The 25,362-nt window shown below is 42.0% G+C and overlaps 1 protein-coding gene across 1 annotated transcript; it reads left to right on the forward strand.

Moving 5' to 3' along the window:
- The first annotated feature begins 6,515 nt into the window (after positions 1-6,515).
- Positions 6,516-22,119, forward strand: inppl1b (inositol polyphosphate phosphatase-like 1b). Its single transcript, XM_078289158.1, has 27 exons — positions 6,516-6,652; positions 8,339-8,402; positions 11,072-11,210; positions 11,395-11,515; positions 11,700-11,840; positions 12,087-12,174; positions 12,359-12,436; positions 12,616-12,753; positions 12,898-13,012; positions 13,093-13,193; positions 13,281-13,383; positions 13,487-13,683; positions 14,186-14,303; positions 14,483-14,579; positions 14,746-14,884; positions 15,038-15,137; positions 15,635-15,723; positions 16,206-16,287; positions 16,929-17,018; positions 17,115-17,228; positions 17,309-17,397; positions 17,485-17,572; positions 17,697-17,849; positions 18,268-18,349; positions 18,998-19,796; positions 19,907-20,022; positions 20,871-22,119. The coding sequence occupies exons 1-27, from the start codon at positions 6,516-6,518 to the stop codon at positions 20,962-20,964; spliced, it is 3,672 nt and encodes a 1,223-aa protein (XP_078145284.1). The 3' UTR covers positions 20,965-22,119.
- Positions 22,120-25,362: the final 3,243 nt, after the last annotated feature.

Here is a 25,362-nt window from a genome sequence, read left to right on the forward strand (position 1 = left end):
TAAACAGTTTGTCTGTGTCCCATTTTCTGTGATTTTCTACCCGACAACAGACGGTGGAGTAGAATAACAACAAAGCTCAAATCATCACTACCTCACTCTTTTTTTTGCACCACAGCTTTCTTTCACTTTCAAAGTTACTCTTTACACAGTGCATCCATACTGCACACATCTCTATCTGTGCACATATATCTATGGTCTTATGAACCATGTTTTCTTATAGCTAGTGCAGGAGCAAGGATATAATCATCAGTGAAATAACCCTGCTCATGCATGTCTTGTGTAACATGTATCAACTGAAGAAAATCAATGACCAATGTTTAGACTGGACAACACGGCCAACAAAAATGTGGAAAACTATTTGTAATTTTCTGTATTAAAAAAATAATTAAAAATGAAAACTGTTTGTCCAGATTGACCCTCTTGGAAAAATTAGAGGATTTATGGGAAACATTATAGTTTTTCTTGGAAACTTTATTAAAGAACCCTAATTTTAAAATACTTGTTATATGAAATAACTTTGATGGCTTAATAGCTGAATAAATCTTGTAGTGAAGTAATTTAACTTCTTGGCCCTAAACTGTGAGATCATTGTAAAATGTTGTCAAGGCCTCACTGGGGTTAAAAGGTTCTTGTGTGGATGGACTATAAGTGAGCGTTAAGGAATTCCCTTCCTCCAGCCAAGGCTTAGACAGGAGTAGAGTAGCCTAGTATTAGTTGGATTTTGGTTGTTATGGTAGCCAGGATGACAGATGGCTCCTCTGCCAAGCCTTGTACAATCTGTCCGCATGGCAGGTTTACAGAAATATAAGTGACCTGCTGACATGAATTGCTGTGCGCACAACAAGGCTTTACAGCTAGTATCACTATCTATCCATGTGTGATTAGAAAATTATGGTGCTGATTGATTCAACTCTTGATGGTCTTTATGGACATGATGGTGGTCAAGATTACTTCAAAGAGTGAATAGCATCAAGTATATCAAAATATCTGTTACATATCAGTGGAAAGTAACACTGTTGTAAAAGAAATTGGTCCTAAAAGGTTGTAAACAAAAGTCATTGAGAATATTATTTAGATAAAAAAAACAATTGTGCATGTACTCAAATGCATAACTATCCTCCTCTGGGGACTTCATTGGGACAAAATTGCCATGAGTTGTATTTTGACAAGCATCATTTTTTATTTCTTAGTATTTCAAATCAGTCATAAGTATCTACAAGTTTTGCCCTCGTAGATTCTCTGACCATTAATATTCATGTACCTGAGGAAACCCAGACAGTCTGTATGATTCTAACCCAATGTGGCACTATAGGTGATCCTGGATGACATAAAGATAAATCCGTCGGACAGATTGGTGGGAGATCTTGGCACCTTTGCAGCTAGGTGTAATTGATTGATTAATGGGGGGCATGGATTATGTTTTTTTTTGGAAGATCTTGACACCTTGGCAGCCCAGGATAATGAATAATGAATTAGATTGGTGGATGTCCACGCTGGCCTTCAGTCAACTGTCATATGGGAACAAGGTCTGAGATCTCTTTAAAGTTGTCCAGACGGGGCAACCCTGCTGCGCATTACACTGCCGGATCATCAGCTCGGGGTAATACAAAGTTCACAGAGAAATACCAGCAAGGTTAACCTATACCTTTAACCTACACTGTTGAACGCTGCCTCAATGATTCTGTGTTACTATGCATAATTTACATCTTCACACTTATATCATATAACATTGCGGTATCCAGTAAAGTTTAGAAATTAGTTGAAATATTGTAAGCAGTGTATGCTTTAGACTGTAGAACCACAGTGGTAGCCATTGTAAGAAGTTCAAACAAACAATTCCTTTATGTGAATCGTGAGGCTTTTATGTAACACCAAAAGTACAGCCACAGTTTGGCAGGATGAGCCATACAGACTGTTAACTAGAAAAAACACAATTTCATAAATATAATTAGTAGTTGTATTATATTTGTGTTATCTTGTATTTGATGTATTCGTTTGTAATATTCCTGAGATTTGAATTCGTGCCTTTTTAGATTATCACTTTGTTATAGCCTTTTTAAAGCTTTTGACAAGTTTATCTGCTGATGGGTGTAGCTATTACATTTTAATAGGCATCAACGCTCTACTTAACTACTGTCCCATTCTTGTTATTTGAGGTATATTTTGTCTCTCACCTGATTGCGTAATGTTTGCCCAACCAATTTTAGTATTCTTTGGCCTGTTAAGCCTTTCCATTGAGGTATTATGCAATATCAGTAAAGCAATAGCTCCTCAAGCAGTTCTGCAATCAAGACACCTGAAATTAAATGTTAAATGTTAAATGTTAAACTACTGTGCCTTATATTAAAAACTTCTGTACTTATATGTCACAGGCCTATACAGTCATTCTGATACAGTTTGCCTTAGCGCTTCACTGGCAACACAAAGTAACACCTGGGGTGCGGTTCATAAAAGGAACCAACACTGCCTAATGCTCCTCACCTCATGGTCAGTTAGTTACCATGACAATATGGTTTGTCTTGATGATGGGATAGCTGGCATATTGTATTGCTGCTAAACGAATATTTAACGTGTGTGTTTTCATGTATTGATATGTATTCACAGACCTCTGGAGGTAAGGATTAGGTTTAGCATTATGGTAGCTACTTGGAGATTGCTTTGGCACTGGAGTGTGTCAGTTATGGGCCTCTTCTGTGTCTTACCAGTAAGCCTCTTACAGGCCTTCGCGTCCCTCGCAACTTGATTGCTGACTTCTCAAGGAAACTCTGAGCTGCTATAAGAGCAACTCAAATTACCTTCCCGTCACATATACACACATTCTCTCCTCTAGTGGGTTTACCAAAACACAGTTCAGCTCTGGGACCGCAGCCAGTGAATCAGAGAGCAAGGAGTTAGAATATGAATGTACTGCCTACTGTAGGACAGGTTAAATCAGTTGTTCTGCTCACACTGATCACAAATATTTCAGACTCATCATAAAGACGCACTGTTTGATTCATAGCTGCATAGATTTGTACCTCTGTTTACATGATTATTGTATACCACTTAACACTATCCAAGGAAATGCCATTAAATAAAACCTTATTTTCTGATCTCCTCTTGATGGACCGAGTGAGTTTCTTGGCTTTTGCTATTCCAGTTTTGACAGTGGGAGGTTACACACAGCATAGTCACATAAGCCCCTTACAGTTAAGCTTGTGCCATTTTAGGCACACACTTTATATAGACAGTCAATATTGCCCCGTGATGGGACTGCTGAATGGTCTCAAGGCATTACCCACCATGGTATTACCACTTCTTAGCATATGTTGCTATAACAGGAACAAACTCATTTAGATTCTGAACCAATCAGTGCTGTCTTATGACTATTGGTAAACTGAGGTGCTGTCTCCTTCCGGTGTAGATTTCAATCTAGATTTGCTGATATACTCAAATCTGCATCATTGATTTGATTGATTGATTCTCTTGAAACACAGCTCTCAGTATGAACTCAGACTGTGTTATTCAGGTACATGTGGTTTACCTGTCAGCATTCCCTCAGTTATGCTCCTCACCTCTCATTTGACCTTTCCTCAGCTGTATTTTTAGCAACTACTACTCCCCAACTCGACTCGACTGGTGCTATGACTCTGAAGAGCTGTCGCTGCCATCAGTTGGAATGTTTTGGTAAGGTTGCAAGCTTCAAACGAAAGGAGTTGATTGGCTAAGGACTGCATAACCATAGTCAAGTTAAACAAAACAATGATCTGAGAACCCGGCATGGAAAATGAAAGGGAATGGGTGGTTCCTAGAAATGGAGGAGACCTAGTTGTCTGAATATCCCATCCAATCCACTGTTTGCATAAGCAGGGCCGCGGTGTAATTGGATGGAGGGGTAGAATAGAAAGGGACCAGAGTAAATAAGTGCCAGACAATCCAGAAAGTGCTGTTTCTGAAAATGACAAATGGGATAAAAGCAAAACTGTCTGTGTTTAAAAGAGAGGGCTAGTAGAAAGGTTTTGTGGTAGAAATACAACTGTTTGTGTAAATCAGGCGGTTCTTAAACTTCATCAGGCCAGAATCCAAATTGAGTACTATAGTCTTACAGTCATGCTAACACTCGTTTGATGTGGGAGCCCACCAGAAACAGATCTGCACCACAGCTTGTGTCCTGACATATATCTTAACAAACTTAGCCAAATATAAGTGAAGTCTTCAACCCTAAGTGGTCCACTGCAGCTTTCAATGTATGAAAAAGCTTTCCTGTCCCTCTCAACCCAAGGAGATTACTGGAGAAACTGCTTAGTTAACAGTGGGTTGAGCACTAATCCATACCCTTACCCACATACAACCTCTACGACCTCCAGAACACATTATATTTATTTTGGAAAATGGATGTATATTAATAAAATAAATTAAAAAAAAAAATTAATTACCTGAAGTTCATCTTTCAATATTTCTCAATTCTAGAGGGTCTATTCTGTAAAAGTGTTATCATTTTGCCAACCAAGGTTTCCGGGCTACTATCCTTTTATACTTTAATTTGTTTTCATTTTGTCATGTCAATCATTTTTTAAGAGTAGGCATCATATTTTTCAAACGGTAGAAAGACAAATGGGATAGATAGATGGGACAAAACTTGACAATTACATTCTGCAGAGAGCACAAAACAACACTGCAAAGAATTGATTAAAAATTGAGGGTTAAGTGGATACATAGTCAGATGGGGTTGTACTTGTGTGTGTTTGTTTTATGGAGCCTGTGGTTGGTGGTGGGTACATTTTTGCTGAGTAGTGAGAGGCAGAACAGCAAATATGGAACCAAACAGCTTCCCACAGAGTTATACACTCTGGCTAATAGAGAAGGAGGGGAGTAGGAGGGGAGGAATGATGTCGTTCTGGAGAACAAAAATAAGACTCAGAAAGTGAGGGATGATCATAACCATATGGAGGCTGCTTTTTGCTGAGAGGGAAGAAGGGAGTGAGAGAAGGGAAGTTTAGGGAGAGTGACAAAGGAGAAAGGCTGGGGGGGAGGAGAGAAAAGGAGAGAAAGGAAATAGGTTTGCCAGAGGAAGAAAGTTCTGAAGATAAAGACCAAAAAAACAAAACAAAAAAACAGGAGGGGAATGAAACTGGGACATGGCCAAGCAGCCCACCTGTGTATGCAAAGCTGTGTTTTGTGTTTGGCATTTGAGCAAAGAGAGAGAGTAGGGGAAGGAGGAAGAAGAAGAAAAGAAAGTGGTTTAGAGAGAGAGAGAGAGAGGAAGAGAGAGAGACAGAGAGAGACAGAGAGAGAGAGAAAAGGAAACAGTCTGCTGTTTCACACTCTGGTGGCGAAGTCGAGCCTCTCTCAAGAATTCCCCTGGCTATGTCGGCCATCTGGAATGGCGAGTCACTTCCTCTGTCTGCCCCGTGCGCTCTAATGGGGTTGTCCTCCGCTTCTCCGCGCCCTCCCTCTGCTCTGACAACGCACTGAGGAGCCGCTCGGAGACCACGCCGCGCGGGACGGGACGCCTCTGACAGACACACACAAACATCCAGCATGGGAGCGCGACCCCTGGATTAGCCCACATCCATCCAGACTCACTCCAAATGGAATCTAGGTCTGGAAGAAGCAAAGAGAACTGCAGTCATCAGCTGAACTTTCTGTAGGGTGTTCCTATTCCCTTATATGGCAACAGAGCTGGGAAATCATTTGAATTAGTCTGGTTTCTGTTGCATGCCTGCCTGCTTTTAGTGCTGACTGAGTTCCATCTGGTATGTGTGTGTGTGTGTGTCTCTCTCTCTCTCTCTCTCTCTCTGCTGTATGCGTGTGTGAGTGTGTGGGCGCTGTGTGTGCTGCATGATTTGTTTGTTTTGCCATTCTTGGTTCTTCTTTCCTGTTGTTTGCATGTTGCTGGGGTTTTTGTTTTGGGACAGGAGGAGGGCCTGTGTTTGTGGTTAAGCTACAGGCACTGTCATTGCCCCAGGGGTGGCTGCTTTCATTCAGGCTCTGTTGCACTCTATTTTCTCTCTCTCTCTCTCTACCTCTCTCTCTCTCTGTCAGTGGTATGAGGGTCTATGCTTGTTGGAGCAACACATCCACCTGTGTTCAGCAACTTGCAAACAAAAAGTGAAACGCTCTCTGTCTCTCTAACAGGAGGACATTCTCGGCGAGGTGGGCTGCTGGTCACGAGGGAAAATGTTGTTACAGTAGACACACATGACAGTCAGTTGGATGTTTCTTCTTTCTTCCTCCAGTCAGTTGGATATTTCTTCTTTCTTCCTCCAGTGCGACAGGATGTGAAGGACCCAGCAGGGACCCAGGAAGCGCTAGCTGATGTGGACAAGGTGATGTCTCTCCACGGTCTCCGTCTGAGACTTTGATCATTTGGACCAGGATCATGGGAAAGCCGTAAGCGCTGAAGAGCTCAGGACCACACAACTGGAGCGACTGAGCGAGTCTGACACTGACTGGGTCTATGTCATGTCCTGTCCCTTTTCCTCGCCTTCTGTGGATTATCTTAATGAGCACACACTCGCTTAACACTGGTCGCCATGGCAACGGCAACATGGTATCATCGTGACATCAGCCGTGTGCATGCGGAGGACCTGTTGGCACGGGCAGGCAGGGATGGAAGCTACCTAGTAAGAGACAGTGAGTCTGTGCCAGGAGCCTACGCCTTGTGCCTGCTGTGAGTATAACACACATTCACACACACACACACACACACACACACACACACACACACACACACACACAAACAGTCTCAAGACAACCACGCAGTAACAATTTACTAACTAATTTTCTCTCTCCTCTCTCTCTCTGTTTTTGGTTTTGAGCTTTTTGAGCTTTATTTAGTAGTTAAGCCATTTTGGCTTCTGTCATCTCTCTCTCTCTCTCTCTCTCTCTCTCTCTCTCTCTCTCACACACACACACACACACACACACACACACCTGCTCAGCAGAGAACAGCCTGTTTCTCCCAGCTGGCACACTCCACAGTTATTATCTATGATTTATTAGGCTCTATGTTCCGTATAAGAACTTTTATAGGTGTAACGTAGAGCCAGTTTCATTTCAGTGCATAACCACTTTTAGAGCTGTAACTGTAAATGTGACTGTAAATGTACAGCTCTTGCGATTGTGGTTCTATGTGGAACCCCTTTATGTGCAACTGAAAAGAACTGGAAAATACTTAAAGTGGTTAAGTGGATGTTGACTGTCTACAGTTCAGAAGTCATCCATTTACCAGACATTTCTTGTGGAGTAGCTATTGAATCATATTGTTTATGTCCAATGTTATGGTTGTTCCACTTAGGATGTGAACCCAGGACCTTCTACTCCACCTCCTTGAAACATTCAAAGTATTAAATATTTGATCCACCCAGGATGTCTCATAGCAGCAACCTTTTGCAAAAAGGTTTCTTCAGACAAAAAGAAGTTCTACGTAGGACCATACTTAATTAAGACCTCTTGTGAAACTTTTGGATTTTGGCATGTAGGATTGGAAACTATTCATAAACTCAAGATTGCTGCAGAATGTCTCCATCTGTGAATGGATTCAGCAGCTTCTCTCCCCCTGTCATCTCCATCAGTTTCACGTTCCTCTGCCAGCAGGCAGCATAGGAAGCGCTACGGCTTAAAGGGCCGCTTAAGGGCAGGGCCAACTTCACACACACACACACACACACACACACACACACACACACACACACACACTCTCCAGAGCGGTCAGGCCGTCCTGTCCGAACACAGGCCATCTCAGCCAGTCCAACCCTGGCTCAGGGCTCCCTGTTTCCCCTCTTCCCCTCTGTCTTCCCTGGGGCCCCTGGAAGAGGGCGGGAGCTGCAGCGACCACACTGCTCTCTCCGCTCATCAGCCTGAGCCAGACACATTCCTGAAAGCTGAGCCCGGCTGCTCACAGCGCTCCCTCTGCCCCTTCCTTCTTTTCTCAATATCTCATTCCCTCTTTCAGTTTCTCTAATTCCTCTGCACTTTTCATCTGTATTCTCTGTCTGCCTTACTTGTCTCCCCTTGGTTCACATGATGTTCTAATAAACAGTGCTCTTCACCTCTGCCTGTTGCCTGAAAGTGCTATGGTAAAGCATCAACAAATCCCTCTGACGTTATTGATGGAGATAGTGATTTGTGTGTTCCTCTTACACTGTAGATCTAAAACAAACCACGTCATTTGTAATCTGTAAAATCACTGGCGCCTTGTTGAGAAAGTTACAGTGCTGTTAACTAGAACAAGACATCTGGTCCTTATTTCAACACTAAATTGAAGTACATTTTCCCTTTGAATGTTGTTTGCTCACAAGCATTCTGTAGTAATTCGCTATGTCAGTAGTAACAGAGTTATTTTTGTTTTTCAAAGGTTCCAACGTCATGTTCACACTTATCGTATTCTCCCTGATGCAGACGGCCTTCTAGCAGTGCAGGTGAGTGGCCATCCCAGTATCACTACATGACACTGTATTCTCTGTCTCCACAACGAGGACCAGAGGAAAGAAACACAGCACACAGCCGAAAACCTTGGTACAAACTGTACATACAGAGGGAACCACAGCCAGCCAGATGGAGTTCGAGGCATCAAACAATGGCTTGTTATTGGCTGTTGTAAGGAGAACAGCAACGTGTTTGTGTTTCCTTTCTGTGCTGGTTCTGTTACAACTGCAGTAGCCTTGTTGTTTGAATGCCATCTCTACCATGTGGCCGCATGCTTGCAGCATGATCTCAGCAGCACAGAGGAGAAATTGTGTGTATGTCTCAGAGATTCCTACTCTACCCACGCACTAGGTCATTGACCAATGGGTGTGTTTATTGGTTGTGTGTGTGAATGTACTAGGGTGTTTGTATTATACATAATGGGTCTGTTGGATGTGGCAGAGTTTAAGACAGTTACGGTATGTGTGTGTTTTTGATACTCTGACCATTTAGTTAGCAAACCACTTAATTATTAAAGTGAAGAAAAGCACACACACATACACACAGACACACACACAAACAGAAAGTAACACAAAAGAGACAAACCACAAGCCAGCCTTGGCATTTTTTAACTATGTCTGCACATAAAACTCCAATGACAAGAATTCAATAACGATTGTCTACCGCTCATTTACAAGGCTTTGACTGCTTTGGAAAAGTTCTCTGTTTTCAAATGAGGACTCCCCAAACTCTATTTCAGTCGTTTTTCCACTGCCATCAGTAGAAGCCTCCAATAAGCACTTTTCCCCTCACTGGATTTGCTCCACTTATTCACAAAGAAGTAGCACGCTTGACTTTTTGTTTTTCCAAGAGGGCCGTGAAGATATTTTGGGCCTATTTTGTCTCTCACTGTCCCATATTCCTTTTCATTTCATTTTAATTGCTTTTCAAGAGTTCCTTGTGGGATGAAAAATACTATTTGAAAAGTTCCTGGCAAAAGACCCAGGTAGCTTGTGCCAAAGAATGGTTTCTCTCACCGCACAATGAAAACAAAAACTTCTAAAAAAAGACACAGGAAAAGAGCTTATTTTGTATTATGGTCTAGTGTGTGCCATGTTGATTTTGTGCATGTGAGTGGGTGTAGGTACCTGTGCACATGTGTATGTGTACAGTATGTGTATGTGTTTATTTCATCTTAATTCTGTTTTTGTACTGCTTTGAGTGGCATTGGAGTGTAATTGTGCAGGTTTTTGTGGACGGTATCATAGTAGGCTTCCCTGTGGCTTAAATGTGTGAATGTTTGCATGTAAAACTTCCTAACTATGTGTTTTCGGGGTTCTTAGTTGGGCAGTGGAACACAGCGAATCATGGCAGCCAACTACTGCAGCATCCAGGAAGTAGCTGTCAGTTGTTTCACCTCCTCAGAGGGGTGCAGGGCACCGCTCTCTGAATCCCACTGGGACGCCTCCTTCATCTGCATGTGACTTTTTCTGTCATGCAAATAGATACTTCTGCTTAGTTCCACCAAGCGAGAGGGGGGATGGTGCTGTGTAGACACATCCAAAACATGACACTACAAATTCAGATTACACAGCACACTCAGACATTATTATATTCATAATGTTGAGATCATTTTAATTGGCATTCCAAAAGCTAGGAGTAAGCTGTTTCATGGTCAATGAGCACACAGGAGGGAATGTAATAAAGTGGAACATAAAAGGAAGGCAAATAAATTATAAGTCGTCCATGACATTTTGTAAGACTTTATATCAAAGTTTCAGGGTTAAAGATGTTAGAGTGGCTTTTTTTGTATCTCATATTAGAGAAATGTTACAATTCTATGGACTTGTTTAAGATAGACTCGCTCATTACGCCCATCCCTGGTGATGTATTGAAGCCTCTCCTTAGAAGTGCAAAGAGTTGAAGAAAATGTTGAGAATTAGCTAGTAATATTCTAATGGCAGTGGATTTGGGTTAAGGTTTTATTTTAGACCTTCTAGAACGTAGTGTGGCCTTTGACACTGTAGATCACATCTTAGTTGATTGCCTGATTCCTGTGTTGGCATGAAGGCACTGCACTAAATTGATTCAGCTCATATCTTTCTCATAGAATCAGGCCAATCAGGCTCAGTTCAAATTGGAAACTCACCATCATCGTCACATTACTTGTGGAGTTCCTCAAGGTTTTTCTCAAATTTTAGGTCCCATACTTTTTTCTATTTACATGCTCCCTCTTGGCCACATTATCCATGGACACAATAGATCCTTCCAGTGCTATAGTGACGATGCACAGCTATACTTATCCCTTAAATACAGAAATTCAGATAGCCCCCATTCCCACCCTTATGGTGATGTATTTGCTTTTTGCTGCTGCCCTCTTTATTTTGTATGCAGCCTTGTTTTGTTTGCATAGATAGTGAAGCACTTTGTATATATAAAACTGACATGCAAATAAACATATTAAAGGTATTAATTTCAGATGTCATATTCAAACATTACTGAATGTAACACCAGTGTTTTGCATGCTTATGTGTCCCTTATCATCTACATGTATTTACAGTTTCTTTGGCCTTTCCAGGTCGTGTTTGGAGTAACCACAGCCTGTGAACATGCACACATGTCCATGTGATATACATACTGACTTCTGTGCATATGTGTCCTTGTGTGTGTGTGTGTCTCACAGACAACACAGGGGGTGCAGGTGAACTGTTTCCGTACGCTGGAGGACCTGGTGTTGGGGTACCAGCATCCCCATAAGGGCCTGGTCACCCCTCTGCTCTACCCTGTCACCCGTGACACAGACACTGGGGATGAGAGCTCAGGTGGGCCCACATCCTGCTATTACAACAAATCACTAACATGCTAAATACCTACATTACTATGCATCCTCTATCATTTATCTAATACAGAATGTGTCACTGAGGCTCAAACCTCCCCCCACCAGGACTGCAATATGAATTGTCAACTAGTTTGAAAGGTTTAATTTCATGTTTTATGGATGCACAGATGATGAGAAGCCGCCCCCAGTTCCAGCCTCCATCAACACAGGTCCTTCCACAGGGCCACCAGCGACACCAGCCCCTCATGCCCTTTTCCTGAATAAGTTACAGGAGCTGAACACATCCAGGTACAGTTATCTAGCTTAAACACAAACTCAAATACAGAGCATTAGAAATAAATTGTCCAAAAACTATTCCTGAGATGCTTCACACAGGTTTATGCCGCCTGATGAAATGCTAGGAATGTAGCCTACATGAACAGCTTGCAGAGAGCTGTGACAACTGAATTGTACCTCCTATCTGTCCTCACAGCATGGCAGGTGAGGTGATTGGCCTGCTCAGTGACTACCTGTTCAGTGAGCTGCCTCTCGACATCGAGAGTGTGCATAAAGGAGCAACGAGTCTTCGCCACCTTCAACGCACTCTGGGCACTGCCTGCCAAGGCCTCAACAGGTGTGCATCATTCTGCTCCTACTGCTAATGATAAGACAAAAATTTCAAGGGAAAGTGAAGACCAGGAGCAGTTTGAATGTAGTAGCTGGTTGCACTATAATGCAGTACAATGCTCCTGGGATGCTATCTGCACTGAGTGATCTGCACTGGGTTTTATCTTTCAGTGGATACTAGACAGTTTGGGTATGAATGATTCCTTGATCTGTGGTCATGCAGCAAAATTTGTGTGTTTTGTTTGATCTACAGTGAGATTGACCTGACGCTGTCAAGTCTGGAGACCCTGGCCAAAGTGTTCGACCATCCTAGCTGCCCTCTGACATGTGCCAAGGCACAGGTACAAAGCAAAACATGTAGTACGCTAAGAACAGTAAAGGCTACACAAACTGTGGAAATTCTGAAACAGTACCCCCCTCTAGTGCTCTTAGTAGAAAGTGTTGGAAGCAAAACTGTATAAGATCTGCATTAACATTCATATGCATCATCAAGTTGCATCTATCTTCTTGTCTCTTTGGAACAAGGGTCCAGAGATGGAGCTAGACAGCCTGCTGTCTAAGATTACAGCATTGGTCAGCCTCCTTTCCTCGCTGGAGAAAAGGGTATGTTTACTAACTGGGTATATATGAAATTCATGGCCCTCACAGTCTTGCGACCTTCAGCAGCAATGGTCAGTTGTAAGTTATGAGTATTAAGTAGAAGTTGTCCCGATAACAAGAAGCCAAATGTGTTTATGATGGACAGAGATAGGTAAATTCTAATAAATTCTCTGCCCCTGGAGGTGTTGAAAGCACTACAGGATGCGGTGACCAATCACAATCTAGCGGTGCAGCCTGCCCCGCCCCCTCCTGAACCAACACCCGTCACTGTGACCTCTGTCAAGAACCATGCCAGGCCAATGCCAGTCCACTCCTTTCAGGTAAATCAATGGAGAGGGGCACTTTATCTTGCACTCTATAAAATCCTGCTAATAGCCTGTTATTCAGTTTTATTTTACCTTGACCTTAAGATAATTCTCTAACTGTGTACAGGTATTAACAGTTGTGTTTCTTTGTGTGTCCAGGTGAAGATGGTGCGCTATGGCAGACAGACAGTTTCTGTGGATGTGGACTCAGGAGTGCTGCTCTTTGACAGGAAGGCTGGATCATTTGGCGTAGAGACGGTCTCACATGACCGAAGTAAGCAAATCTTTATGTGCCTGTCACATTTCTCTTGCTCATAGATGTGCTCTATTGTAGCATGTGTCTTTGTGTGTCAGTCCTGCAGCTTGTCAAGTTCCAGAGCAGTTCAGCCAAAGTGCGCATGGTGGTTGACAGCCATCACAACACACCGCGGGAGCTGATGTTTGAGAGTGCAAGGGTAAGGCAGAGTTATACTCTTACTGTTAATTGGATACCAATGTTTGCTGTCCCATATTTCACTGAGTTATTGTGCCGTCTCTTGCAGAAGCGTGAGGCCTTCTGCCAGCTGCTACAACTGATGAAAACCAGACACTCCCAGCTGAGTGAACCTGACCTGGTCTCTGTGTTTGTTGGCACCTGGAATATGGGTAACAACAATTGTGCCGATAAACACTAAGACTCGTTCATTAATTATTAAAGGAAGAGACTAACATTATTCTATTGATTTATCGTGGTGTTTTGTGTGCGCAGGCGGTTCCCCTCCCCCTCGCAGCCTCCAGTCGTGGGTGACCTGCTGCGGTTTGGGACACACCCCAGATGAGTCTACCGCCTTGCTCCCTCATGACATCTACGTCCTGGGGACTCAAGAAAACCCTCAGGGGGAGAGAGAGTGGACAGAGCACATCAAGGCAACCCTTCGCAGCTACACTCACATTGACTACAAACAAGTAAGCATCCCTGTTTCCTGCTTCAGCTCTCCTGTTGATCTTTCCACTCTTTCTTCCCTGTGAATAAGGGGCAGACATTATACATTATAGAAGCAAAGAAAGTCGCCAATTAATATTAACATGCCCAAAATAGGTAAGAGTGGGTAAAGCAAAGGTTCCCTTGTAATATTAATTTCTTAGGATATATTGTACAATCTTAGGAGTTTCATTCCAAAATTACATATCTACCACTTGATCTAAATGACACTTGTTCTTACAAAATGATTGCTGAGTTGAAAGGAAAACTCCCTAGGGAATATGAGGTTATCTTTTGAGGAAGCCAATATCTATATTTTTTCAGGCACTGCATAATTTGTTTCAGCCAGCGTTTTCCTTATGTAGTTTTTATATAGTTTTTTGCATAACAATTTGCAATGAAACCCTTCCTGTAATAGTATAATCCTTGACTGGTTGGACTATTCCTGTCACCCCTTGTAATGTAATGTGGGACTATGTCCTGTAGGTGGCAGTGCAATCCCTCTGGAATATGAGGCTGGCTGTGTTTGTGAAGCCGGAGCATGAGAGCCGCATCAGCCATGTGAACACAGCCAGTGTGAAGACTGGCCTGGGGAACACACTGGGTACGCTGCCCTCCATGATCTCATCATCCAAAATGCCTCAGCTCAGATAATCACACAAAGCAAATACAGAAAGCGTATCACATCATGGCCAACAGCCAAAAATATCAGTACATGATTAACGGGAACAAAATGTGTTTTCGTTAACTCAGAGGTTTGACTGGGTATTTCTGCTGTTTCAGGAAACAAGGGGGCCGTTGGGGTCTCCTTCCTCTTCAGTGGAACGTCTTTCGGGTTTGTGAACTGCCACCTGACCTCTGGAAGTGAGAAAGTCCTTAGGTATGTTTTTTATTGTGAAGCTAAAGCGAGGTGTGTGTGGACTGACAGGGATGTGTCACATTGTGTGTGAGAGTGTGTGGAAGCGTGCCCTTTTCATGTCTATGCTTTGCAATAAAAAAGGGGAAAATATGATTTACAATCCTGTCTTAATGTATGTCATATTCAGGAGGAACCAGAACTTTGTGGACATCCTCAGACTGCTTTCTCTGGGTGACAAGCAGCTCAGTGCCTTTGACATCAGCCTGCGCTTCACCCACCTCTTCTGGTGTGGAGACCTCAATTACAGACTGGACCTGGATGTACAGGTCAGAAAAACAGTCATTATTTGTATGTTTTTCATAGCTCCCCCTTTTCAGCACAGTGCTCAAATGTAAAAACCCTCCGCTCATACTGAATATTGAAAAACTCCAGACATTCACCCTCTCCTCCTGCTTCTCCCTGGCCCTCCGTGCCTTCAGGACATTCTGAAACATGTGTCCAAGAGGGAGTTTGAGGAGCTCATGTGTGCGGACCAGCTGACCCGAGAGAGGCACAAGAGGAAGGCCTTTCTCAATTTCAGTGAGTTCCACCCTCATATTGGCCTTTGTCCTATATTGCAAACTATGAATATTATATTAGAAATTATATTGTTACGTGTGCATCAAATACTGCAATTGTCATTATTTTCTTCATCCTTTGATTCAGTCCTGGGTCAAATAGTATTTTCAAAAAATGTTTGTTATAACCTAATTGGAGTACTAGGTGGGTGGGGTTTACCATATTAGGACATATCGAATAGTGCTATTGTTGTCCATCACAGACAATATTAAAATTAAATTGAATATTAAAGTTAAAATGACTTTTGAATACCTTCCTGTGATTGTCTGGCAACTTTCTGGCCCTCACTGTTTTGTCCTCTGTGGCAAACCTCGTATATTTAGCATCGAAGTAGGCTAAAATGAGCAAACAAAATGTATTTGCAAGTACTATTTTTCCCAGGTCTGATTTGAATCTGCCTTTGCTTTCCTCTTTATCACTCTCCACTTTGTACATTTTCTCTATTTGTCATGGTTAAGAGGAAGAGAAGATTGCGTTTCCACCCACCTATCGGTATGAGCGGGGCTCTAGAGACTGCTACCTATGGCAGAAGTACAAGACTTCAGGGGTGAGTCTGTTCACCTAGCAGAGTTACAGGACAGGCAGAAGTGACAGGACCTCCTCATCACACTGTGCATCTTAATAATTGTTCTAAATAACATTTTTCACAGTCTGACACTGTCATGTACACTTTTAAGCTATGGGAATATCGTATTTTAGGCTGTGATGCTACATACATGCTGTGCTGTAAAAAGACAAGTCCCCAGAAACATTCCAAGTATACCGATGGCTCACATTTTAAGATATTTTTATGTGTAACCTAATCCTAATTTACAAGGTCTGTAGGGGATACGTGACTTTGACAGCAGCTGCCATGACCACTAAAAATAGGAGGTTAAGAATTACCCTGCACCGAAAAGGGAATGTCTGACATAACAGGAATGGAGCGCACCCTCCATTGCATATTTCCACGTCTGCCATACATTATATTTTCATTATTAAACACACAAACACATTTTTTTGAGATATAACCTAATTCTGTTTCTATAGGTGCGAGTCAATGTTCCATCTTGGTGTGATAGGATTCTGTGGAAGTCCTATCCAGAGACACACATCATCTGCACCTCATATGGTAAGCTCCGGAGATCAAAACAAAAAAGAAAGTATTCAAGAAAGCTTTCACTAGAAAAGGGAACGGATAAGACATAATGAAACAAAATGAAAAAGAAAGCAAAAGCAAAGGAAATGCTTAAGACTTAAACTTAGGCAATGGATTTGATGTGGCATTCTCAAATTAGACATTTGCGGGCATTTCTTTCATTGTTTTACTGTAAAATGCCAGTCGCCCTGTAAATGAATAACGGTCAACCCCTACATCCTGGTCTGTGGTCCATAAAGAGACAAAGTCATTTCCTCTCATGCAGCCAAAGCCTCTGTTTCTGTCTAGCCTCAGCAAACTATCAAACCAGAAAAAACTACCACAAAGTAGCAGAAAGCATCTAATATGGCTCAGACCATTGTACTATTTTTTGCCTCTAAAATTGCCTTTTTTCCTGATCTTGCTGACTGCTGAGCTGCCTATTTCACATATCAATATTGAAATCTATCAAAATGTATTTGCAAATCAATCAGAGGAATTTCAGTTTTGCAATTTCAAGCTATATACTGTTACATAATTTTTGAAGCATGAAAAGGGCAAAATATTTAGTGTTGTTAATGCAATTATAGAGTACTGTAATATTATGATGATGACTGGGACTTGTCTCTCACCAGGTTGTACAGATGACATCTTCACAAGTGACCACTCACCTGTTTTTGCCACATTCCAAGTAGGGGTGACGTCACAGTTCATCTCCAAAACAGGTGCTGTCATTGTTGTGGCTCTTAGAACACACAATCAGATGTAATATGACTGAATCCCTTGATTATGTGACCAGTGTTGCCCTGCTTTTCAAACAGACCCAAATTCAAGCATGGAGAGGGCCTGGATCGAGCTTGAAGGCGTCGAGGCCATTGTGAAGACGGCAAGCAAAGCCAAGTTCTTCATTGAGTTTCATTCGTGTTGCCTAGAAGGTATTCTGTCAAATCAAAAGTAGTCATCATTTTATCTTAAGCATTACAAGGCAAAATGATGTGCATGTCTTTCTTCACAGAGACACGACGCTCAAGTGAGAATGACTCACAGAGCTGTGATGTGCCCGGGTTTCTCAAACTAGGCTGGTCCTCCAAACAACTGCCAAAGGTTAGAGGCTCAGTTTATTTGGAAATGGTTGAAAATACATCATTGAAGTCAAGCTGTTAACTTGTGTTCTGTTTATGTCTGGCATAGCTTTTTCCAATTGTGTCCGACATGGAGTATCTTCAAGATCAGCACCTGCTGTTGTCTGTCAAGTCATGTGACGGGTTTGAGTCATACGGTTGGTCCCCGGCCAATCCATTTTGTCTTTTAACTGTCCCAATTCATAACTTCACTCCCTTGTGGTTACTTTGTTAATCAGTGCCCTTAATCTTAAGAATAATCTCTTTAATTCTCTGCTGTAGGTGAATGCTGTGTGGCTCTGCGCTCACTTACTGGTACATTAGAGCAGTTTGAGACGTTTCTGAGTCACCGGGGTGAGGAGATGGGCTCCATAAGGGGGCGGGTCAGGGTCCACGTGCCCACGGACAGGCGAGGAACACGGGAGAGGATCTACGGTGGGTCAGCCAGAACTGCTACTCTCCTACACTGCCCCTTGCTTGCACTATCACTTCCTACTAAACTTTTCGTCTCGACTGTCACTGCATTCTTTGGCTCTCCTGTGAGTCTCACATTGCTTCCTCTATTTGGTTCCTCAATGATCCGTGTCTTGGCTTTTCACTTGCTGGTATCTTTCGGCTGCTTCCTCTTTTGGCTCCTGGTTGACTGACCCTGACCAGATGCATCCTGAGCCACTGACACAGGACAGATAGAGGGAGTATTTTGGCATCAGGTCAGGCCCCACGACAACACACACACAAACACTACCATGCTATGGCATCTCATACTGACCTAGCCTTTATCCTCCACACACAACACACTGACTTTGAAGAAGTCTTCCTGATTTTGAAATTTAGTGTCACTTGACTTTTTCAGAGTGGTTCTGCTTTGAGAAGGATGAAAAGGGTCATGGGAGGGGACACGTGTCTCCTGGATCTACACGGGCCCCAATAAACAGGTGAGGACCTCTTGATATTTCTTAGCATCAGTGTAAAGCACCAGAAAGCCTTCAGCTCACAAGCAATGGCTTGCTAGAGAACTTTGAAAAACTCATCCAGTTATTCAGCAGTTTGCATGTGAAGTCACATGCCCACTTTTCCAGGTAGCAAGATTTTGTTTGGGATGTTTATGGATCCTTTTGAAGTTGTGAACACACATTTAACTGCTAAGTATGTCCACATCAGAAAACTGAAGTTTGGATTTACTTTTCTACTGCATACTTTTATTTTGAAAAACTTGACAGAAGTCCATTCCAAATTGCTGTTTATATTTGAGCAGGTGAGTTATACAGATATTATCTAAACTACAGTGGAAAAATAAGATCATTATTGCATGTTATTACTAGTTCAAAATATTATCATTAAGTAGAAAAGATTTGTTGATGCATACTTTGAACAGTGAATACAAGTGTTTAACAGTCATATGTAAGCCTAGTGAGTTGAGGGCTTTCTACTGTTACTGTACTGTTACTACTACTGAGTGCTATATAACACGTTATGAAGTCTTGTGAAACCACGTTGAAAATCGAGGATGTGGTTAGTAATGTAATGTTAGTAATGAAGTTCAGTTAACAAAAGTCTCCTTAAGATTTATGTGTTCATTACAGGTCCTCAGCAGCTCCTCCCAAACTAACCCCCAGCAGCTACACCAATCCTGCCTACTTCATCTTTGAAGGTGTGTCAGTGCCACGCAGGGTGGAGGAGGCCCCAGTCCAGCGAAGGGACCCTCAGGTGATCTGGTCCGGAAATGAGGCCTTGCAGCTCCCAAAACTTGCAGGAGGGCAGGGCTTTGACAGGAAGTCCGCTCGCAGGTCAGACTTTACAGAGATTGAGATACCAGCCATCCTGCCCCCTTACACTTCAACCAATGACCTTCATCCACCCCAAACCAACTCCTCCTATCAACTCTTCCCAACCAAAAACCCATCTCCCATACCTCCTGCCCCAAGTAACACCACCTCACAATACCAGGAACAGGCGTCACCACCCAGAGCGAGATGCCTGGGTAAAAAGATTGTTCAGGACTCCATACTACCAGTAAAGAACCTGAGGAACACCTATATGAACCACTCAGCCATCATTAGGGAGAAAGCCAGAAGGGATCAACCTCAGCTTCACCCAGAGAGGACCAGTCCTATCCGGGGGACCAACGCCCCCTCTCTCTTCCCCTACACTCCTACCCGCTTACCGCACTGTCAGGCCTCAGTCCCCTGGATGGTGGAGCAGCAGCAGCACCCTGGGCCTCTAGGGGACAATTCCCTTACAGCCTTGCAAATTGCCAAGTCCCTCAGCGAGGTGGACTTCTTTCCCACAGACCACAGAGGCCCATCCATACCCAACCAGAGGCCATGCCAAAGAAATGGTCCTACCATGCCTGCTGAGAGGGGCTACAGCTGGGAGAAAGAGGTAAGATGTAACATGTCAATAGCAGACATTTTTTGAAACAACTGACCACTGGCTCATTGTAGGCCTACAAGTTCTAGTAAAAAAATACTCTCTATTTTACCTCAATGCAGGTGTCTGTCCTCCAAGGTGCACCAGAGACAGTGCGGGAGCTTCTCAGTACTCTGGGTCTTCAGAAATACACTCTGGGACTCAGCCTCAGTGGCTGGGATGATCTGGATTACTTCAGGTAAAAAGAGTTTGAATGACATGTTCTACATTCAGTCCACAGATTTTCTTGGCCTTATTTCAACACCCTGGCAAATGGTCAGGGTCCACGTTTTGGTCCAGTAGCTCAGTGAGTTGAGCATCACTCTGTCAGGGTAGAGGCTTGATTCACACTAGGGCCACCCATGCTTAAATGCAGCCACTTATGGTACACACAGAAAAATAAAGGTGCCGAAAATGGTTCTTCGGAGTGATGCCACAGATGAACCATTTCTGGTTCCACAAAGGACCTTTCAGACCTTTAAAGAACCATTTCTGCACTCCTTTGCTTAGACACCTGCATTGTGTTTTTGTTTATCTGCCCTTGTTTAGTCTCATTTGCAAGTGCACAAAAAATACTTTGGAGGGTTTGGTTATTTTCCACATTTATGCCATCACCCACCATCCAATAACCTAATATCCTAATATCCCAAGGAACTATATATGGTTCTTTGGGATATTAAAACCATTTAGAACCATTTAGAACCATTAGAACCATTTTTGGTTACGCACCTTTTTTTCCTGTGTACTTTGGATAAAATCATCCACTAAATGCCGTGATGTGATGTGATTAGGTTCTTATGGTTAAGTAAAAATGAAAAAAACAAACAAGCAAACTTGATGTTGTCATATACAGTATAATATCACATTCCATCATATACAGCTATACAAATGATGTTTGCACCACATGCATTTACAAAACTAGTATTATATAAACTTTGTAATACTAAAACTAATAATACAAACTAAATAAAATAAGAATCACTAGAAATGAACTGCTGTCTGAGGTTTTCGTCATGTCTGACACAACGGCCTGTGTCTTCTCCACAGTGGGATCACAGAGGAGGATTTATGCGCTGCAGGAGTGTCTAACCCTTCACACCGACGCAGGATCCTAGAGAACCTACCCAGGATCTGGAACTGACAGACAGGGATATAAAGCATGGACACTTACGAAGCCCCAAAGTCTGTTCCAGCCCTCTCTCTAAGGATTGGGAGAACTGTTAGAACTGGGACCTGAAGAGAGTAGATATCAATGATAGACATCAGCTGGACTCGACCGCAGACCTGGCATCTCTTCATTTACTGGCTCAATACTGTAACAATGGTTTGTCCGTGTAAACAAGGCATAGGGAACGTAACCCAGGAAATACTCATTGCACAGCCTGCTCTATTCACCTATCCATCTTGATAGATAATGAGAGAGGGTGAGAGATGTGAATGGAAAGCTTGGTTTAAGACGTGTATCTCCAATTACCGTCACATATACAAATATTGATTATGGTCTCAAGGTCTCATAGATGTTTTTTAAACGACTTTTAAATGGCCATAAAAATACAGTCCTTCATTTTTCAGTGTCCGTTCAAGGCTAGTGTTTACCATTCACACTCCTCCCACCCCCTCTGTGCTTTCCATTACTCTACTGTTACTGATCCTGGATCTGAGCTTGTAAAAGCCCTCGATGAAACCTATGGAGCATAAAATCCATAGCTGTACATATCTACTGGAACATCCTCTGTAAAATTAGTATGAGGGGACTTATGTACCACATCTCATTTTGTTTACTGTCTGATACTGTTGCTATCTTGTCACTTAATCAGTGCCTTTGTCCACCGTGCAGCTTTTATGCAACCTTTTAAAACTAAAGTGCATAAAGCAACTCTTGACTGTCACTGAGCAATCACGAGTGTCAATTCATGCTGCCATGCAATGCTGAGAGCAGAAAAATCTCTTCTTGACGTCTGCTCCATTTCTGTGCACAGCTCACATCATCACGCTATACTGTCCTTATGCTGTTTAGTGTCACTTAATTATTAATTATAATTAATTATAATTATTAAATATAATTATACTTATTGCTCTAGCTCTGCTTGCATATGGGTGATATTTGTAGAATGAGCAACTTTACTCCGGTAAAGAATTTCAATATCTTAAAAAACAGAGGTGTTTATTCTACAATGAACTTTATACTGTATCAGATGAAAATGTTTTGCTCCCAGGTGAAATTCTGCAGTGGATGATCCCAAAGTGCTTGGTGTCTTCATGTTTGCTTTGTCTTGATATAAAACTATAAAACAATCCATGCCAAGTGGATTTTGCTTCTCTTTATGTTGCAGCCTCACAGATGCCAACACACAATAGCAGGACCTTCACTTTTACCATGTGATATGAGGAAGCTTTAGCCAAGCACCGTAAGTCATTATGTTTCATCAGATTGCACTAAATATAACAATTCTTCAGTCAGCGTCAGTACTTTCTCTCTCACCCTAGTTTTGTTCAAGGCAATAAGCTTTTTTTCATTTTGTTTGAATGGCCTCTACTGAAGGTCTTCTTATAAAGCGCATAGTGAATGTTTCTTCACTCTGCATGACTGAACAAGAAGAATGTTTTCCGCTGTTAAGATATGTTATTACAAGAGTTTTCATGAATTTGCCCATGCACAAACATGAGAAAATTGTATTTGTCAGCTCAGTTAAATGATATGCTGCAAACAAAAAGATTAGACACCTGTGAATTTGATCCTAAAAAAAACACTGATGATATTCTGGTCTGTGTGTGTGTGGGTGTGTGTGTGTGTTTCAGTGTTTATGTAACTTTCAGTTGGAGTAGTTACTTATTAAGGCATGAACCAACACATCCCTCTGCTCTCTGACAGCAGGTATGTGTCAGTGACCACTAAGGCAAATCTACAGTCACGCCAGACCGGTCTGGGCTGTGGTGATGTCATCATCTCTGGGGATGCTGGGATTTTTTGGCAACACGTAATTCAAAGGAAACGGTTGCAAAATCCAGTCATTTTTTTTTCTCTTGAAATCCATGTGTTTAAATTAATAGGGGTGTCATTTGACATGAACATTCTCATGATCATGCAACAGCATTTTTATTTTAAAAAATGGGTGTGTACAGGCCATGTTTTAAAAAAACAAAAACAAACAGCCTTGAAACAGGAAAAAATGGAGAATAATAGAAAACAATCTGAGGAAAAGACACAATTGTCAATAATTTACATAAACAAATTCCTAAACTAACCCTAACCCTAAACTATATTTTTATTATATTTATCTTTGTTTGTATTTTAACATGTATTCTATTCTCTGTGAACTCCACCCTGCACTCTTAGCTGAATGGGTTTCTGATGAGGAACATGCTGTGTCACTGGCCCACTCACATTCCAGACATCTGAACCACAACCACAGTGACCCATACACACGGAAACACACACCGCTACCAACAAACTGACCCATACACTCTGAAAAACAAACAACTACCACCAATTTGACCCTTACGCACAGAGACACACATATTGAAATGTGATGTGAAATCAAAATAGTTGCAAATAATTCTTACTGTTTGTTTTAACCTGCATGGAGTACCACATATGTGACATATACCGACCATATCAGGATAATTCAGATTGTGTCAGATAAGCCAGTCACAGAAATGTATCCTCAATTGAAATTCAAATACTGTCTGTGATTGTTTCTTGTGCTTCCTTGTTCTGCCAAACCACTTATCTGGCATTTAAGTAGGCTAACACAAACCATTAAAAGTATTTGAAAATACTATGTGAACCAGGTGTGATCATAACACTGCTTGCTCGCTGTAGCTTCTCCTGTAGCTGGAAAATGAGAAGGAATGCATGGCAAATGGCATGCAGTGCCAAGTTTGACACTGATGATCTGGACTTTGAGAGCTGCTGTGCTATTGGTGCACTGAAAATGTTTTGTAGGCACAAGAATGTTATTGTTTTAAGCTATTTATGACTAGGAAAAAATATTCACCCTTTTGTGAATGTGTGAATCAGTGAGTGATGGGGATCTTCTTCAGATGTTGTCCTCAATGAGCCATGAAGTTTGGCTATTTTCCTGTAGGCCTCATTCCATACAGATGTGCAGGTCATATGGTCTTGTTTTTTTGTCCTTAGGTTTTAGAGAACTTGTAACGTGAAAGCCTCACATGGCCTCTGTTTAAGTCATCTAATTTATACTATCTCTGTCAACTATTATTCATCCTAACTACTTTTATTTCTTTATGATCACGCTTCAGGCCTATAATTTCACGCTTTATAATACTATCCCAAGAATCTATAATAAAAAAAAAATCAGAGATGACGTGGGTTGCTGAGCAGAAAGATGTGTCAGTCCCTCACTGCTCCCACAATAATGCAATTTTGTAGCAGCCATATACTGTACAGCTGTGCAAATATTAACTTCTGTAAAGTTAAAGCTGTAGACTTTATCATCCACTAGCATCAAGTGTTGCTGTGGTGGAAGTGAACAAAAAAAGAGGTAAATAGCCTACACATGTCTCTACATTTGAAAAATGCCACACTTGCTCTCCCCAAATAATTGCTACATGACAGTAAAACTCATTATAAAATATTACTGCAGTTATCACCTATCTTAATAGCCTGCATTTTAAAACAAAATGGTAATATTTATGGGCTGGGTTAAGGGTTATTTAAGGGTTAACAGTAATATTTTTGTATGTATGAAAGTAGTATGTAGCATGAAATCAGTATGTAGTATTAAACGAGCCCTAGCAGCTGTTTCAGAATGTCATTTCACTATTTTGAACTCCTGACTTTGACTGGAGATTTTTTTAGGTGCCACTTTTGCTCACTCAGCGATTGCACTTCCCATTTCAGCCGTATAGACGATCCGTGCATCCTGCGCTCAGTGTGTTGATTGAATAAACTGTCGTTGCAGCGGTGCTATGGACTCCAATACGGCATTCACCTAAACTTGATATCTAAATATATGTCTACAAGTGCTTACCTCATTTGCTCCGGCCGGACTCGAGAGGGACGGACAAGACGCCAGGAGCTGGATCTCCGCTTTGTGAGCTGAGCAGTGTGGAGTCACGTTGTAGAAACAAGACGACTTCTCTGTTACACCGGGATCAGGACCAGCCCGCCAGCGATACTCGGCTATAGGATCGTATTAGGGTAAGTAGCCCACACTGGCATAACTCGATTTCTAATGTTTATGTGAACAACAAATATCGATCAAGTGTAATATGTTTTGTAACACGTTTTAAAAAGTAACCCCATAGTTAAGCACTGTTGAAAATGTAGGCATATTCGTGTAAACAGTTGCCCATCAAACTTGGGTCAAAACATTTAAAATATATTAATAAATATAAATTTTAACTATTGACTCTACACTGACGGATCGACCAGATTGCTGTGTGCTTGGAACATAATGTACAGTCTACATATTTCTAAAGCTCCTAATTCCTTCAAAGGTGTTGTCATCTTCTGTCTTGGAGGAGCTGCAGTGAGAAGGCAGATCATGGACTTAGTCTTCTCCAGCCATGGCAG

This window comes from Centroberyx gerrardi, chromosome 16, assembly GCF_048128805.1.
Source record: "Centroberyx gerrardi isolate f3 chromosome 16, fCenGer3.hap1.cur.20231027, whole genome shotgun sequence".
Lineage (NCBI taxonomy): Eukaryota > Metazoa > Chordata > Actinopteri > Beryciformes > Berycidae > Centroberyx > Centroberyx gerrardi.

Bases quoted from the DNA above. Each gene is read 5' to 3' on its own strand.
- inppl1b (XM_078289158.1), top strand. From the start codon at position 6,516: ATGGCAACGGCAACATGGTATCATCGTGACATCAGCCGTGTGCATGCG. The intron at 14,885-15,037 runs GTCAGAAAAACA...CCGTGCCTTCAG, and splicing joins GACTGGACCTGGATGTACAG to GACATTCTGAAACATGTGTC. The intron at 19,797-19,906 runs GTAAGATGTAAC...ACCTCAATGCAG, and splicing joins GCTACAGCTGGGAGAAAGAG to GTGTCTGTCCTCCAAGGTGC.